Source organism: Coccidioides immitis (assembly GCF_000149335.2).
Source record: "Coccidioides immitis RS genomic scaffold supercont3.1, whole genome shotgun sequence".
NCBI lineage: Eukaryota > Fungi > Ascomycota > Eurotiomycetes > Onygenales > Onygenaceae > Coccidioides > Coccidioides immitis.
Window position 1 is genome coordinate 2,963,967 of NW_004504310.1, and position 18,164 is coordinate 2,982,130.

Sequence of the window (18,164 nt, forward strand, 5' to 3'; positions counted from 1 at the left end):
CTGAAGATACTGAAGCTGATTTGCTTGAAAGTATAATCAGGCAGTCTGAATAAGCTTATTTTGATAATTCTTTTGCACTGATCTTATGTTCTGTCCCTAAACCAGAGACTTCAACTGGTGAGGAGGCTCCTGAAATTTAAAAAAAAAAAAAAATTCATTATAATTCAGATTATGCAGATGGTTTATAATACTTAGTTAGTTTCTAGTAATTAAAAAGCTTCTGAATCAGGTTCAAAACCCTCAAGTTTAAAAATATATATATTCCAAATTTTATATGTTTTGGACCCTTTATACATGCATTATAAATATATGGTTGATCTACAGTTTCAAGCTTGTGACCTGTGGTTCAATAGGTTGTGTCAGATAAACATTTTCTGACAGTTGCCTGAAAAGCTCATTTTTCCGGTATGGTAGCTTTTGGCAGTCATGTGATCAGAAGGTATCGTCCAACTTGGCCGCCTAGGATGATGAGAATCCATAACTTAGTTACTCTGTACTTTTCATGTGCTCATGCTAACCCTGGAGGAAACCTAACTACAAATTGATATTACGTACAAAGCGGCCCTGCTAAACTTGAATTCAAGAAGAAGTAAGTGCTCATCCCGTCTAAACAAGGGATGATCACCTTGCAATAACAACTGAGGTTTGCGAACACACGGCTGCCAAGTGTGAACAGTATCAAAGCATAAAGGGTTATGTAAACATCCTAGTGTTGCCATTGGTATTAACTAGCCAAGATTCCTATTATTCACTCCACTATGGAGTACTCCGTACGGAGTACTTACATTTAGGTTACATGGTTGAAGATGTTCTGGGGCTGGAGGCCCACCCAAGATGTGGTTTGGCTGCTTGCCATACTTTCTTGATATTGGGTGATACCTAGAGCTCTGATGAGCAGATTAAGCCACTGTGTGAGCTGGATAGATAGGTGGTTGTGGAGATATTTCAAAAATTAAGTCTTGATGGTATGGGGTAGTTTTTCTCCTATTTAGCGGCGTTGAGGTCTCTGATTAGTCAGCCTTCCCGGTCAGCCATAGTTAGCTGGGTGGCAGGTTGCGGCGGGTTACTACCCAGGCGCCCTATGTAACCTGGTTAGACAGGGAGTTAGTCAGCAAGACCACAAAAATAACCAGGTTTTCTGAGGGGTTGATGTCATATGGTTATCTTGGCAGTTGCATACTAGCTGGTACAGAAGATAGTGCTGAGTCAGTCATTTGGACCAGTAAGAGTTCTTTATTACAGAGATCTTTCAGACAGTGCTGTATGACTGGAACAGCAGTATCAGAGTGCACCCACCAGATAATCAAGTAACCATCTGTAATAGCTCAGATCAGCAGCTGGAGATCTCAGAGAAGATTCTGTAGAGCAGGCAAATATAGATTCTGTAGATAGCTAGATACCTATATAGTATAATTATACTATTCTCTATTTCATACAGAACAGAGTGTGTATATAGCAGTGCTGCTCAGTATCAGCATCTGATGTAGTCATGATGCTGTCCTGATGCTTAGTTTGTTTATATACATCATACTAATATATTATACAGCAGGTAGTATCAGAATCAGTAAACAGTAAATTAAGCATCATCTTGATAACAGATTTTCTTTTTCTTTCTTTCTTCTCTTCTCTTTTCTTCTCTTCTCTTCTCTCTTTCTTTTACTCTAAGTCTGTTCATCAGAGTCTTTATTATTACTATTGCTTTGCTTCTCTTATAAGTCTTTCTGCAGATTATGCATTAGTTATTATCTATTAATTGTATGATAGCAAGCTGACTGACTTACAGAATAATTTCACAATTTTATATTATTATAATATTCTCTATCACTAAGATCTCTGCTCACTTCTTCTTTCTCTCTCTCTTACAAATCTGAGAAAGAAAATGTCTGTATAGCCCTGTATATTAATGAAATGCAAGAAGAAGATACTGACTTGTTAATATAGAGTACTTGTTTAATGAATTCTCTTTCACTCTGATCAGATAAAGTAGAATCTTGCTGAAGCTACTATTCAGATCTAAACTGATAATCAATTATTCTGTCTTTTTGTTGGACAGAATCAGCTGATTCCATACATTTACTTCTCTTAGTTACAGCAACTGCTTGCTTAATCAGAAAGAAATATAAAGTTTGTTCTTGAATAAATCTTTCTCTATCAGATTAACATGCACCACTAGTTATACATTAATGCAATTCTGATCTAGTCATGCAGAAGAACTTTGCACTGGAGCAGTATCTGTAACAGATGCACAGAAATAAAGCTTATAGCTTTATTTCTATTGTGCTGCTATATGTATGATCACTTTAAAAGTGCATGCAGAAACTATAAATAACTAGACTATGCATTCTGCTGCTTTCTGCATGGCAGACCAGAATCTGTAGTGAGATATAATAACAGAGAACTGAGTTTGTACAGAGCTGCTAACCACTCACACATATTAGATAGCAAAGCTAGTCTGGAACTGTCTTCTGCTTACTTAATTCTTCTTCTTGAGAGTGGGACAGTAAATAATTCCATTCATGTTAAAATTAATTTCTCTCTACTCTGCTCTGGAGATCTGCTGTTGATCTTTCTATACAAGATTAAGAAGTCTGAGAAGTCAGAAAATGACTCTCAGAGCAATTCTATTATTTTAAACTAAATATGCATGAACTTTCTTTTCTGACTTATCTGCTTTCTTTCTTTTCTTTATGATTTTTTTCAACTGCTCTTGTCTAGTTATACAGATTCTGTATACAGCATCTGAATATAATTTATACTTCTATACAGTATTCAGAACCAGTAGCTCTAAGAGATAAAGCTAAGCAAATTACTATTATATATTCAGCATCTCTTCTTCTTTATCTTTCTATTGTATGACAGGCCATGCTGAATATAATAAATAAAATTTGTTATAATAAGAATTAGAGCAGTTTCTTTTTTACTTACAGTATTCTGAATAATCTGTTCAAACTGAGCTTTTTATACTGTTATACAAGCTCTAGTTTCTTTACAGCAGCACTGCTACTGGCACTCTTTTATCTTTATCTGTTAATATAATCAATAATCATCTTTCTTCTGTTGTAGACCATTCTCTTTATATTATCTGGCTGTTATTTTGCTCTGTACAAGATATCTAGACTCTGTACTGAAGAGCCACTCTCCAGATTAACTGTCTATTTCTGCTACAGATCTGAAACTGTAGTGATTGTATGAGAAAGCTGGTATGTGACTGGAACAGAGACACTAGCAGAGACTGGAGCTATCTCTAATAAACAGACTGAAGCTTGTGCTTCTCTAAATACTATAGAATTACTGTCTTTCTTTTTATCTTTATCTTTAAAGACAGCAGCTGCTGTCATTATTCTTTAACTAGCAGAAAATACTTATACAAGAAAAGAAATTTGTTCACTGGTCAGTACTTCTAACTAATTATTAATTTTCTACAGTTCTGTTTCCAGAACAGTATATAAATAACTACAGGCTACATTTAAATTCTGCTGTATAATATACAGCTGATCTGTTACTATAAGTACTGTCTGCTGCAGCTGTATTTCATACAACTTCTCTTTATGAATGTTAGTCATTCAGACTGCCTCTGCAAACTAACAATAGTTCTCTCTCATGAATACAGAACTAGTCTACAGAGAGTAGTCAGAAAAGAGAGACTGAAGAATAATAAAGTTCTGCAAGAGAATTATACAGAGATAATAAAGTAGATATAGAAACTCTTGAGCAGTCAGATTATTCTTATTCAGCTGTACAGCAGAAAATCTTCTGAACTGATTTCAAGAATCACTCTGATTTGAAAATCTTCTTAGTTCTGATCTCTGGAGACAGAAGTTGAAGTTCTAGATATTATATGACTCAAACCACCACATCCAGTTGTTAATTCAGAGCCAGACAGTACACTCCAGTGACTCAGATACAGGCACTCTAGCCTGTGGCAGATAGAAGTTCTCAGATATGTGAGAGTCAAAGCCAGCCATAATCTATACAAACTTTCTGAAGATATTAGTCAGATAGCACTGGCTGAGAGCATTATTATTTTATCTTTCAGTATAGTAAATCTAACTCTTACTGACTCCAACCTGCTCTGCATGTCTGGCTCCAGCAGCTTGTTCAGTATAAGTCTTCTTCAGGCCAGAAAGCTCTGTCTTACTGTAGATATATTAAATTCAGTTCAGCTGAATCTTATATAACAGAAACTTTCTTACATCATCTCTCTTGATCAGATGCAGCTGGTACCAGTTCTGACAGTTATGAAACTGAAGTGATGGCTCTCATACAATATCTTATTAATAGAAGAGATAAAAGACTGTCTGTACAATAGTGCAGAGCAAGAGATTATAATAGCATATTACTGTAGCATACTTAATCTGGTTCATCTAGTTAGTCTTACCATTTCTTATGATTAAAATTATGAGAAAGCAAGAGATTAAGTCTTTATTTGTCAGCTCCAGAGTGAAGAGATCAGCCAGCTGTGCTGTACAGCAGGATTCATTACAGAGAAGCATGCTGTAGCTTATTAGAAAGTCTACTGCAGTATGAAGATATAGCTCTACTGACTAGCTTTTTTTGAACTCTGATCAGCTCTGCCAGCAGTATTCAACCAGCTGTACAATATTCTTCTCATGATATCTATTCAGCAGAATTTCTGTATCATAATTTACAAACTCTGTCTTCTTGTGTTCATACTTCTGTTTTGAATGAGTTTCAAGCAGGGCCTGGACAGCCTGGCCAACTGGATAAAGATAAGAGTTTGTATAACAGCTCTATTAGTAGCTCCAGAGATTAACAATTACAGTCTTGTAGATCTTGATAAATAATTAGTTCAGGGTTTGCATAACAGACTCTCCATTCTTATTTATATAGTTGCAGAAATGGCAGAATCTTTTGACTGAACAGTTAACTATATATTCAGACAGAAATCAGAGTAGCTTCTGCTCTGTCACCAGCTCTTCATTCTGAAAGCTCTTTATTTAGCAGAAATGCTAGCAAGTAGAAGTCAAAGAGTATCAGTCAGGCCAATGCAAATATCTTGTACAGTATAAGAACAGAATAGAAGAGAGCAAGAATTAACAAGAGAATGCATATAATATAGATATCTACTCTTTACTTCTCCTGACATAACTTATACTGCATCTGAGTCTTTTTTGACCAGGTATTCAGAGCACTATCAAGTACATGCCATACACATACCTCCATCTCCACCATCAGGGCAGACTGGCTGTTCAGAGTTGGAGTGACCATGCTGTCTAGTGTTGCAGAGAGTATGTCAATTAATGTAGATTCATCAGAAGCAGAAGCTCCTGTATAATACAGAATGGATTGAGATGGAGCTGAATTGGTGATCTTGATCATGCTGTACTGATTATATAATATACCTCCCACCCTCCCTGGTCCAAACAGGTTATTTGGCAGCTTGGCAGTAACCAGGCAGCAACCTGGGTGATCACCCACACTAAACCCCCCCCATCTAACCGCTAGTTACAGGGCGCGCCGTGATGTACTCCATAGCTTGTTAATATTTGTGTGTGTATATAGTACTCTGTACTTTACTCTGTACATTAACATATACAAGAATAAGATGGTTTAACCCTGGTATAATGTAAGTTGTAATAAAAATACTTTTTTTGTTGTTGATAGTTGTACGAGTTCCCTGTACTCCGTACGGAGTACTTGTAATTCAAATCAGTTAATTTATGGAGTACGGAGTACACAGAGTAGATAAGGTTGGTGGCTGAGGTCACTTGGTTTGAAATAATGTTACTCTGTAGTTAACTGCTGTATGTAATGGAGGACTTGTATGCTTGTCATTCACTAAGCTACCTAAAGGGGAATCTCGGCTAATCTATGTGAGTCACGTGAGCGAGGTGCTAGTTGGATTACCTAACACCCCCCCATGCAACAAGCTCCAGCAGTGAGTGAGAGCCACAAAGATCCAAAGCTTCCAAATCTCTCAAATCCACAATAAAAATTAATTACAAAATCCAGATTTATTTCTTCTTTAGGCTTAGCTCCATTCACCACAATACAGTATTTTTGCCAGCTTTACTGATAAACCTCCATATTTTCCTGTATTAACCCATCACCTCTATTGTGCTCACAAATTGAGCATAGAGATCCATTGCAAGAGTCTTCATGAGCCTGTCAGCTTTATTTGCATCACTTCCAACATGCTCAATCAAGATTTCATCCTTTTGCATCCAGTTTCTTAGCATATGATGCTGAATCTTAATATGGCATGCTCTTCACATTATAGCTTCAGCTTTGGCTAAGTCAACAGCTCCCTTGTTGTCAACACTTAATTTTGAGCTTCTTAGCCTTGCTGAGCCTTCACTAATTACCCCAGCATCTATCAACAGGTTGTTGATCCAAACCAGTTCACAAGCAGCTTCACTAGCTGCCAAATACTCTGCTTCAGTTGTAGATTTCAAGACAGATGTCTGGTGCTGTGATCTCCATGAGATTGGAGCTCCATTCATGGTAATAATATAGCTGCTGGTGGATTTGTATGCAGGGTCAGCTCCAGCCCAGTCAGAATCCAAACTGGCTGCCAGTTTCAAGCCTTCAGAATCCATATTCCTTTTGAAGACTATTTCTTTTGATTTTGTGCTCTTGAGATAGCATAGAATCTGCTTGAACACTATCCAGCTCTTCCTATTGGGCCTGCTGTTGAATCTCACCAGATAATTGACTGCAAATGCAATATTCAGTCTCATACATGTAACTAGAAACTGTAGAGAGCCCAGGCCTTTCCTGTAATTTATAGGCATAGCCTGCTTATCAACTTCATTTTTGAGAGTCTGATCTAGTGTGAATTTGATGCTTATTTCTTTCTTCATTAGCATTTTGGAAGATTTGCAGTCTTCCATTTCATATTCAGTTAGTAGATTCTTGATATACTGTTCCTGGTTCACAAAAAGGTCTTCATTTGGCTGCTTTTGAACCTGCATGTCTAGGTAATGGCTCTATTCCATAACCTTCTTGATCTTGAAGTGTTTCTGAAGCTTCTTGATGAGCCATTCTATCTTAGCTTCATTGAATCCCATTATACAGCAGTCATTAATGTGTAGGATTAGATAGATTTGTTTTCTCTTGTGATAAAGCCCACATCATATGGAGAGATCTGGAATCCTAGAGATTTCAGATAGTCAGTAGCTGCTTGATACCAGAGTCTAGCAGCTTGCTTCAATCTGTAGAGCTTCTGGCATAAGAGCTCTACTAGATTACCCTGCCTGTGCTTGAATCCAGTGGATAGTTGAATGTATACATATTTGTCCTCTGGAAGAGTGTCATTTAGGAAGGCTGTCACAAAGTCAAAGACTCTAATCTTCCAGTTCTTGACTGTTAAGATAGTAAAGAAGGCTCTTGTTGTAGATCTACTGACAACTGCTGCATAGATCTTCTTGTAGTGAACATCTTCTTGCTGTTCAAATCTGTATATGACCCAACAGGCTTTGAATTATACTGTGCCACCTGTATTGTTGAGCTTTCTATTAAATACCTATTTGCCAGAGAGGATCTGCATTTTGAGTTTCTTCTCAACTAGAATTCAGATGCCTTTCTCTTGTAGTTTAGAGACTTTAACATCTAGAGCCTTCTTTTAATAAAGCCACTCTTCAGAGTATTTGACTTCAGCAATGGATTTTAATATGTCTGTATGTGTGCTGAGCACTGGAAGCTCAGCTTTATTTGTCTCTTCTTCTTCTGTTACATTCAAGAGAATTTCTTGCTCTTCACCCAGATATATGAGCTCTAAAGCCTCTAATTTGCTGTCTGCAAGCTTCTTCATGATTTCTGGCTTCTTCTTCACAAGATAAGCTAGTAGCTTGTGTTGCCAGCCATTCAATGAATCTATGTAATTGTACTCCTCCAGAAGTTCAATGTATTTAGCTTTGGTTAGTGAATTTGTAGGGATTTGATCCAATTTCTTGTCAAATATAACATCTTGCAAGATCATTATACTGTTCATTTCTGGGTCCCAAAGCCTGTAGATGTGCATGTCACAATATTCTACAAATTTAATCTTCTTGGATCTAGATTGGAGCTTCAAGAATTGGTTCAAAATTTTCATGTAGATGTTACATTCCCATCTATAAACTCATCTGTAATAAGATTGGTGACCTGTCCAGACTTCAAAGAGTGTCAACAGCTTCATGTTCTTGCATCTATATAGAGACACTGAGATAGGCAATAGATTTACTATCATGAAGACTGTGGCAAGAGCTTCACCCCATAACTTATTGGAAAGTCCTGAGTCTATAAGTACACTTCTTGTGTGCTCATAAAGAAGTTATATTTCTTGTTCACTTATTCCATCTTGTTAAGATGTATATAGAGACATAATCTTTTGTTGTATACTCTTGCTCCTGTAGAATTCAGCCAGTTGTTGGCTTGTCAATTTGGAAGCTTTATTGAACAGTATAGTGCTAATCTTTCATTCAGTAAATGCTTTAATTATGTTAATTCAGTTCTTCAGGATTTCTGAAGCTTCTACCTGCTTCTTCAGGAGGTAGATCTACCTGTATTATGTGGCATTATCTGTTATAAGTAGGAAATACTTCACTCTGCTGTAGCTTAGAGGATTGGAGTCTGTAGATAGAATATAGCTGTTATCTGCAATATCAATAAAAATTTTAGCTCCAGACTTTATAGAGCATGTTCTAGATTCAAATGGATTGCAAGCTTGCTTAGCTTTAGCACAGATTTTACAGAACTCTAGCTTCTTTACTTCTTTTATTTGTATTGCCATTCTCAGATCTCTAGCTAGAATAGCTATATCATGGGCATCAAGATGCCCCCAGTGTTTGTGCCAATTGGCTATCATATTCTTCTTGATTTCTGGCATCTTTGCCAGGTGATTTAGTACCAAAAGTGTGTCATCTTTATTCTCTAGAGTTGCTGTTATATAGCAGGGCTCTAGAAGTTTTGTAGGTACTGAAAACATGTATGCCAGTAAATTATGTATTCTAGACATTTGTAGAACTAGAATATCATTCTTGTTAAGCACAGCTTCAAAGCTCTGCATTTTATCTGCTGATTCTAGTAGAAAGATGTGTTCTCTGTCAATATAAAGCTGTTTCACTGTAAAGCTGTCTTGTATAAGCTTCCCAAAGCTTATAAGATTAACCTGGAAGTCAGGCATGATTCTAATTCCCCCCATGCTCAATTCTCCATTGTCAGTTTGAATACTGGCTGTGCCAAATTCTCTGGTGACTGATTTTGAACTGTTTGCCATAAGCAGTTGTGTTGCATGACTCTTTGGGTCCATTTGAACTAGATCTGTATGTGAGATTGCATGAAATTCAGCTTCAGAGTCAAGAATTCATTTGTCTGTAGATTCACACACTTCTTTTATAGAGAAGGCTGCTTCATGAACTAAATGAATCTTGTCTGTTGCAATTATAGTTGTTTTCTTGTCTTTGTCTTTAGAGTCTTTCTTAGACTTGTTAGGCTTCAAATTCTTATTAGATTTGCAAAATTTAGCCAAATAGCCAGGTTTGCCACAAATATAGCAGTTCCAGTTCTGCAGTGAGCTCTTCTCTGAATTGGATTTGGAGTTCATATTTTTATAAGACTTTTGGGGATCTGAGCTTGTTGTTACATTTGTATTTGATCTTGTAGATTTACCATCTTTCTTCTGGTCTTTCTTGAGAATTCAGTAGAGGATATTCTTCAGTAGATCTTCCAGATTCTTCTCTGGTAGATTCATTCTGCTCTGGCATGCCATATTAAATCAGTTCTGTATGAACTCTCTCCATCAGAATATAATGTTCATCTTCAAGATATTATGTAAGGTGTAGTTTAGTTGTTTGAACTCTAATCTCTCAAATTCTCCACAGATTACTAGAAATTTCTCTATATAATTTCTTTCTGAGCCAGCAGACTGTAATGTCATTCTCACTAACTCTATAAGTAGGCTTTTCTGCTGTATCTCAGATCTCTCTTGAAAGACTGTTCTTACAGCTTTCCAGAGTTTGTAAGCACTAAGATTATCTGATTTCTTAAAGTATTCTCTGGCTTGTACAGATATTGTGCTATTAATTAGACTGTATAGCCAATTGTTCTAAATATTCCAGTATTGTGAAATCTTCAAGCATTCTGATTATAGTGAAGTCTCTTGCCTTTTCAGAATAATTCTCTCAATATCTACTTGACAGACTATCTTTAGAATGGCTTTGCTCCATACTAGATAGTTGCTGGCTCTGGCCAGAGTTATAGACTTCTTTACCATCTTCATGATCTTCATGAATTGGGTGATTGCTCTGCCAATTCATGTATTTGTATTTATAAGATTGCCAATATATTCTTCTAATTTCTTATCAGAATCTATTTTTCAGTTCTTCTCTTCTTCTTGTTGAGCTTTGTGCTCTAGATTCTCCTGCATTATTGCAGGTGTGTTTGTGGTGCTTGCTTGGCCTGATAGAAGATTTACTTGCTGTACCAGCTGTTGTACTATCTTCTGTTGCCTTTATATTAACTTCTGTTGTCTTTGCATCATCTTCTGTTGATTCAGCATTATTCTACACAATATTTGAAGTTTACTCTTCTTCCTAGACTCCTGCTTGTTGTTTGGTGGACTGCCTCTAAGCCTACTTGACTGCCTAAGCTTGGTTTGGGGTGTAGAGAGGTTTATTGGAGCTTTCTAGTCAGAAGTTTGGTGCTCTGGTTTGTCTGTACAGTTCACCATGGCTTTGGCATTGCCAGGTGCTTGATTTGCTTGCTAGGTGTGTTTAGCAGGCATTTCACTCACTTTCTGATCACATGCCAGAAAGCTACAGGGTTCAACTCACTCTTCAGCTTGATGCTAGAAAGCTACAGGGGTTTGCACATATAGAAGATGTCTATCTTGATGTATGCTCTCTTTAGTGCTTGTAAAACCTTGTTATCCACAAGAATAACTGTTCAGAGTGTTGATTGTAAGCTTCAATAACCAATTGAGCTGTAAATCAACCTTATATGCTTGCTCTTCAGCGCAAAGGGCTATAACCTGATGGAGGACTTGTATGCTTGTCATTCACTAAGCTACCTAAAGGGGAATCTCGGCTAATCTATGTGGGTCACGTGAGCGAGGTGCTAGTTGGATTACCTAACAGTATGGAGTTACCTGCAATTACTAATCACTGATAAGATAACTAGTTAATTGATGGTTCCTGGGTGAAAGGGAAAGCGTGGCCACATCCTCCTGCGCTGTTCGGAGGACTATCGAGGATTCTTTTTTTTCTTTCTTCCCCCTGGACTTATTGATAGTAACCAGGTGACTTGATTTCTTTGACTTTCGGTTTCAACTCTTTTCACAGCCAGAAGGGGCTTTATCTTCACTCTTTCAAACACAATTCCTGGTTCTGCGACGCCGACTTTCGCCATGATCCTGCGGCTTCAATCTGTTACTTTCCTGCTTGCCATCATATCTACTGCAAGTAACATTCAAGCATCAGAAATTCCTCTAGACCTTCCTGTTTCATCGTTAATATCTACAGCAAAATCCCACTTGGCCAATGGATCTCCTCGTGATGCACTCACTTACTTTGATGCCGCGATTTCGAGGGACCCCACAAACTACCTGACCATATTTCAACGCGGTGCAACATATCTCTCTTTGGGGAGGAGCTCAAAAGCTATCGAAGATTTTGACCGTGTGCTGAAACTTAGACCTGGATTCGAAGGAGCGCTAGTGCAACGAGCCAGAATTCGTACCAAATCCGCTGATTGGGTTGGAGCGAAGCGAGATTTAGAAGCTGCTGGAAAGCTAGGGAAAGCCGAATTAGAGGAACTGGAAGAGGCCGAAAATGCTGCTATACTGGCGGAAAAGGCAGAGAAGGAGGGTGATTGGGAAACTTGTGTGTCCCGAGCTGGTGTGGCCATTCTAAAAGCAGGGACATATCTGCCGCTTCGTCGGCGCCGAGCGAGATGCCGTTTCGAACGCGGTGAGATTCAAGAGGGAATTAACGATTTAGCACATGTTTTGCAGATTTCTCCAAGCTCCGTCCAACCGCACCTTGAAATATCTGCAATGTTATTTTATTCCTTAGCAGATACGGAACGGGGAATAGCGCAAACACGAAAATGTCTTCATTCTGACCCGGATTCCAAAGTATGCAGTCGTCTGTTCAGAAGAGAAAAGCAGATCTTCAAGTCCCTACAACGCGTCGACAAATTTTTGGAGCAGCGGAAATTCAGTAAGGCTGTGGAATTATTGGTGGGTTCCAAGGAGGAAACTGGATTAATCGATGATGTAAAAGAGGAAGTGGCATCTGCTCGTGCAGATGGATATATTCATGAGAATGCTCCTGATAAACTCTATGCCGATTTGATTGAGAAAACATGTGGAGCATATCGAGAAGTTAGTGAATCTACTCAGACCAAACTTTCCATCATTTTTGCTAATATTTTTACCACTAGATGAACTCCAAACGCAAAGCTAAGCCTTTCTGTTTTGAAGCGCTTAAGTTAAATCCGACCTCTCTTCATGGCCTCATGTCAAAAGCAGAAAATGAGGTTGATTTGGGCGAATATGAAGCTGCGATCCAAACTCTTGGCATCGCCAACGAGCATCATCCAGATTCTCATGCGGTTCGATCCCTTCATCAGAAAGCACAGATGCTGCTAAAGCGATCTAAACAAAAGGATTACTACAAAGTACTGGGCGTTGACCGCGAAGCTGACGATGCGACAATCAAGCGCGCCTACCGAAAACTTACCAAGCAGTATCATCCGGATAAAGTTCAATCGCAAGGCGTGTCCAAGGAAGAGGCTGAGAAAAAGATGGCTGCCATTAATGAGGCATATGAAGTTCTTTCAGACTCAGAACTGAGAGCGCGGTTTGATCGAGGTGATGATCCAAACAATCCTGAAGGTCGTTCAGAACATCCGTTCCAAGGCAGCCCGTTTGGACCCGGCGGTGGAGGGCAGCAGTTTTTTTTCCACCAAGGGGCCGGCGGACCGCATTTTAAATTCTCTCAGCAAGGATTCAATTTCCCTGGAGGGTTCCACTTTGGTTAATTTCTCTCTCTTTTCCTACTGACCTTTCCTTTTATTTCTTTTCCTTTTTTTATCTTTTGTTTTCTCGTATCTGTATGCATTTGTTTATGATACCACCACTTCAATCATTTAACAGCCAAACCCCTATTTTGCTATATCATTGCCTATCAGTAAACATCACAAAACGTAAAAATATGCAAATCACCACCAATGGTCAAACATGGACAAGATCAGAATTAACTGAGAATTTGAGCTATGTATACAGACTCATGTTGCCTGCACATCCAGTCTGAAGCAATGAATGTAATAGTGTGTTTGGCTGGTTCTGCCTCAACCCAAACATCAGTGTTGTTCGAAGCCTGTGCGTCTCAACAAGGCAAATGGGGAGGCTAGGATCGTAGGAGGCGAACTATGGCAGCTGAGATGGATTCACGCTGCACTCAAAGTTACCCACATACACACTATGAAAGATGCTCAACAAATTGAGCAACCATCCTGAACCGAGATCATTATTTTTCAAGTGAAGTTGGAAGTCAAGTAGCAAAGATCCAGCAGGGAATACTTTACTTCCCAAAAACAGAACAGTGTCACAATTGCATCACGTGCAACCATTACCGGTGTCTTGATTTTTCACCACCAAGCCCAAAGCAAAATGAAGACAGTGTAAAAGCGAGTCATGCACCCAATCTAACAATTTATTTGGGCGCATCAGTTAGTGGAACATAGCTAACTCCGAACACTTTTTCCTTATGGACTGAGCCGTCGTCCCTTTTGTCAACCACCCAGATATATTGCGGACCGCCTAAGCCGAACAACCTGGGGCTACCAGCTTCTCCTCCAGACTCAACTGGAATAAACATGCGACCAGGTGCTTTTAGCTGTTCGATCAAAGCTGGATGGATGGTAGCCGCTGCTGCTCCAACGTGAATGGCGTCGTAAGGACCACCTTCCGGCCAACCCAAGCGCCCATCACCGGTAACAAATTTTACTTTACCAGATTCAAGTAGTTTACGGCCACTTGCAGATTTGGCCATATTGCTGCGAGACATGTCGACTAAACCCTGAATATGGTCAATGCCGATGACATGGCCATCCGTAGATGACGGAGGAGATGAAGAGTCTGTAATTAGATTTGCGAGGACGTGTGTTAGATAACCCGAGCCAGATCCGATGTCGAGCACACGCGACCCGGGATGAAGATAAGGAAGAAGATACTCGCAGGCGTGGCCATGCATGTGTGGAGCAGAGATGGTGGCCGAGTATCCTATGCTCTGAGGAGAGTCGGCATACGGGTTGGTTGGAGAGTAGTCACCGCGGTCAACCTGAAACTGTTAGCGCATGTTAAATAAGGTCACATCGGCACCAAAGTCAATTGCATAAGTAAAGCGAGGCCCTACATTGAGCATAGCATTTTTAACTCGTTCAGTTTTGATAAGACCCGATTCAAAGAGGTTATGAACTAGTTGTGCATTGGTAGAACCAGAACAGTACCAGGCCATTGAGGCAAGAGATCTCCTACAGAGGAGCACGGTCACAGTGGTGAATTTGGGAGGAAAAGACAGGGTGGGCACAAGTCCACTGAATTGTCTTTGAAGCAGGGTCTGGTATATTGCAAGGAACAGACAACTGAGACAGGATATGAAACAAAGATTGCGAGACAACACTTTGCTGATTGGTGATGGTTTGTGGAAGAAGTTCCTTGACCAGACAACTGATTAGTTAGTTGTGCCTTCTGACGCAGAACACTAAGATGGGATTTTTGATTGTACGTGTTTGACTGCCAACACTGCTGAGTCCTGACTTCTTGTTGATTGACCACCTGGCTAATATCTTGCATTGTTTTGTGTGATTAAGTTGAGTTTGAAAGTGATGACGTTTTCAACCATTTGGAGGGGAGTCAGCTGGATACCTACCTACAATGTTAGCAAGTCTTGCCTAAGCTCGTGTGGAGGAATGAGTTAGTGGTCTAACTTAGTTAAGTTAACTAACTAATTTATGATGTAAGGATGACTAACTAAGTAACTTGGTTTCTAGAGTTACGGTAAGCTCTCTCGAATAGATGATTATTTAAAGATTGAGGCAAGCTAGAGCTGCCTGCCTATGATCCAAGTGAATTATCACTGTATAGAGTGCCTTGCTGTTCTTATATTATCCAGAGTTCTAGTCTTAGGCTATGAAGCTGTCCTTTACCTGTAGCCTACAGGCCAGGTAGATTTAATATCTGAGGAGCTAATTTCTCACAACACTATCATTCATGAATGAGGTTTGAATGAAGTAAACATGTGTATAGAGTACCTTAGCATTTTTCTTAAAGGTCCTTTTGAAATGCAGCCACCTGAACCAACTAGACAAATTGCACTTCTTCCGGACCTTCAACCGCTATTTCTCCATTTTCCTCACCCTTTCCGGTCCCATCTTGCTTTTCGCCTTGCTTTATATCATCATTATCATCCCAAGACAAGTCATCTCCTTCTGGATGGGTGAAAAATTTGTCTCGTAATGCTTCCTTTGCGCTAGGCCTGTGCATCGGATCCAATTCCAAGAGCCGGTATAAAAGCTTTATTCCTTGTTTTTCTCGGCCAGTGAGCTCTGCGACACAGCTCGACCATTGCACAATTTTTTCCCAGGAAAATCCCCTTTCCCCAATTGTAGGAATCGTGGTTTCGAACACCTGTCCGTGGAGCGCTGCACAACTTCTCATCCTGCGAGTTCCGAATATGCTAGCTAGCTCGATCATTGCATCTACATCATCAACGGAGTGAAAGAAAGGAAAGCGCCTCCCCAAGAGGGTGAGTAAAATCACACCAACCGACCAGATATCGATCTTAGTGGTCTGCGATGTGCATTTAAGCAATACTTCCGGTGCCCGAAACCCGCGAGTTCCAGCTCGATTCGCTCGACGAGACGGCCGGGAGTCACTTTTTGGATAGCCGGCCGACATGACTTGTGTCCTACTAAAATAGGGTGCATCAACAAGTCGCGTCATACCGGCCATGTCGGAGCAGGGGCATGGTTCTCCGCTGAGATACTCGCGCTGATTTATTGTCAAGTTAATTAAGATCAATTACCTGTACAGGACTTAGTATTGTCAAATCCGTCAGCACTCACCTCAGCTAGCCCAAAGTCCACAAGAACACCGCGGCGATGCACTGGGTTATATAGAAAATTACTAGCGAGCACTATCAGAATTTTCGGTTCCGAAATTGTAGTAAGGGGTCATTGGACTGACGTTGGCTTAATGTCCCGGTGTATTATATTTTCTCGGTGAACAGCATGAAGTGCAATGAGAAGGGACCGGAGATATAATCGCATATCTTCCACTAGAAAAGTACGATATAACACTCGGAAATCTGCGTGGGGAAAATATGGTAGGACTGCCACAACCTGGTCATGATGTCTGAATGCAGTGATTATAGGGCAGACTGACATGCAACCCCGGAGACTCAGTAATAGTTCAAGTTCGTTTTGAATCCGAAACGGGCTGCTGGTCACATATATTTTCTTTAACGCAACGTAACGCGCGGTCTTCCTTTTTTTCGCTCTTTGCACTGAGACATCCCGGGAATCCCCAAGACGAGGGCGTTTGGAGGGCGCCCGGTCATGATCACCAATCTCCTCCTGTTCTGAGTCCGGGTCCCAGGCATTGCAGAAACGATCGTAGAGCAAATCTTCTGCTTTATAGACAGTTGAAAACGTTCCTTAGGATCAGCTGTTAGTTTCTTCAGAGTACTTGGTTCTGATGGGAACTCGTTTTACCCACAGCTGGGTAGAGTTGAGATCAAAGAGGCATCACTCCACGAACCTTCTCCAATGCGCCGGATTAAGCGATATCGTTCGGAGAACCCGTCGAAACTGTCTTCTAGTTTTTTCATGTCCTCGATTACAGACTCGTCTGTTTCCTCGAGATCACTATCAATTAAATCATCTTGGTCTGAGATGCCCTGTATTTCTCCATGCTCTTCTCCACTCTCTGATATCTCCGTATAATTTTTGTCTTCCTCTTTGATAATCGCTGCTACGTTCCCGTTTGAATGGGATGCCATTCCGGAAGAAAGGTAGAGGTATAGCTCGAGTAAGCGTACGAACTGGGCGTATTCAAGGTAAATGCGAGATGTGGAGAACTCTCCAGGGTATATCGCAACTCGAGATTTTTCTTTCCTCGAGAACGTCTGCACGCGACAACCAGACAGCGCGACGCGTCCAAAACAGAACGCCGCCTCTATTTAACCAAAACTCCACTTAGTTGACGCTCGAATACTGAAATTGAACGATTGCGGCTTTCAGTAAATAGTTATTATCGCAAGATCTTATAAATACCCCTCCACCAGGGCTTTGATCTACCAAAGTTGCGTCGGCGCGCGCGTTACCTGTTGTTGTGCAGGTCAAAGAGGCATCGACAGCATCAAAAGCTTTGACGTGGTAAGTTCCTCCATAGTTAGTTAAACTAGTTATGTATTAATCTACACATTACGTACTGCAGAGTACTCGAGTTACGCGCTACCCACCCGATAGTTACTCTCTACTCCATAGAGTCAGGAGAACATGTCAAGTTTACCGGGAAGTGATGTCTGCATGTATGTCCAAATAACTACCCCGTACAGACTCGCCCGTATGTACTTACAGAGTACAACATGTGGAAGAAAAGAGGTGATTATGAAAACACAATCATGGATTATTCACCTTGAATTTTTTCAGCGTAGAAGAACTCTGCTCTGGTGAATTCGCCTTGACGTTAGACAGAATATTTACTCATGAAAACTTCCAAATCGCCGCCCCAGCCGCATCTACACGTACCCTATCATCCACCTGGAGGGAGAGAAATAAAATAGCTTGAATCTAGCTCAACCTAGACCTGGAGTGAAGGGAATATCTCAGGATATCACAAAATTCGGTATGTATAGAGTGGGAGGTGATTAATGAACTGCTTTGTATTCTACTCTGTACAGTGTACTTTGCACTCCATATGTTTAAGATATAAATGTTGCCCCGCAAAGCAGATTTCGAGGAAATTTCTTTCACACTTTGAGTGCAAGACTGTAGAAAGGAAAATTAAAGCAGGAGAGAATAATTTACTTATTTCCTCTACAAAGTAATTATAACTGGCTATGCTGAGAATTCAATGTGCCTCAGGATTTTCTAGCAAAAACCCAGGAGCCAGACCACACAATCCAGGGAAGAGCAGTGCTGCTTGGCTCATCTCA

General features: G+C 40.1%; 4 protein-coding genes across 4 annotated transcripts; 1 reads left to right on the forward strand and 3 right to left on the reverse strand.

Moving 5' to 3' along the window:
- Positions 1-4,565: 4,565 nt before the first annotated feature.
- On the reverse strand, positions 4,566-5,340 carry CIMG_12720 (uncharacterized protein; the record flags this gene model as incomplete). Its single annotated transcript, XM_001248320.2, has 3 exons — positions 4,566-4,751; positions 4,932-4,952; positions 5,179-5,340. 3 exons carry the CDS (start codon positions 5,338-5,340, stop codon positions 4,566-4,568), a joined length of 369 nt encoding a protein of 122 aa, XP_001248321.2.
- A 5,869-nt stretch (positions 5,341-11,209) lies between these two features.
- Positions 11,210-13,076, forward strand: CIMG_02090 (DnaJ domain-containing protein). The gene is made up of 2 exons (XM_001248318.2): positions 11,210-12,325; positions 12,385-13,076. The coding sequence occupies exons 1-2, from the start codon at positions 11,348-11,350 to the stop codon at positions 12,982-12,984; spliced, it is 1,578 nt and encodes a 525-aa protein (XP_001248319.1). The 5' UTR covers positions 11,210-11,347; the 3' UTR covers positions 12,985-13,076.
- Positions 13,077-13,374: 298 nt separating this feature from the next.
- CIMG_02089 (protein-L-isoaspartate O-methyltransferase) lies at positions 13,375-14,841 on the reverse strand. Its single transcript, XM_001248317.2, has 2 exons — positions 14,361-14,841; positions 13,375-14,285 (listed from the first exon to the last, which is right to left on the reverse strand). Exons 1-2 carry the CDS (start codon positions 14,460-14,462, stop codon positions 13,659-13,661), a joined length of 729 nt encoding a protein of 242 aa, XP_001248318.1. The 5' UTR covers positions 14,463-14,841; the 3' UTR covers positions 13,375-13,658.
- Positions 14,842-15,307: 466 nt separating this feature from the next.
- On the reverse strand, positions 15,308-17,006 carry CIMG_02088 (CDC7 protein kinase; the record flags this gene model as incomplete). The annotated part of the gene is made up of 4 exons (XM_001248316.2): positions 15,308-15,997; positions 16,072-16,132; positions 16,193-16,661; positions 16,766-17,006. The coding sequence occupies 4 exons, from the start codon at positions 17,004-17,006 to the stop codon at positions 15,308-15,310; spliced, it is 1,461 nt and encodes a 486-aa protein (XP_001248317.2).
- Between the last annotated feature and the right edge of the window lie 1,158 nt (positions 17,007-18,164).

Bases quoted from the DNA above. Each gene is read 5' to 3' on its own strand.
- CIMG_02090 (XM_001248318.2), top strand. From the start codon at position 11,348: ATGATCCTGCGGCTTCAATCTGTTACTTTCCTGCTTGCCATCATATCT. The intron at 12,326-12,384 runs GTTAGTGAATCT...TTTTACCACTAG, and splicing joins CATGTGGAGCATATCGAGAA to ATGAACTCCAAACGCAAAGC.
- CIMG_02089 (XM_001248317.2), bottom strand. From the start codon at position 14,462: ATGGCCTGGTACTGTTCTGGTTCTACCAATGCACAACTAGTTCATAAC. The intron at 14,286-14,360 runs GTAGGGCCTCGC...TAACAGTTTCAG, and splicing joins TTAAAAATGCTATGCTCAAT to GTTGACCGCGGTGACTACTC.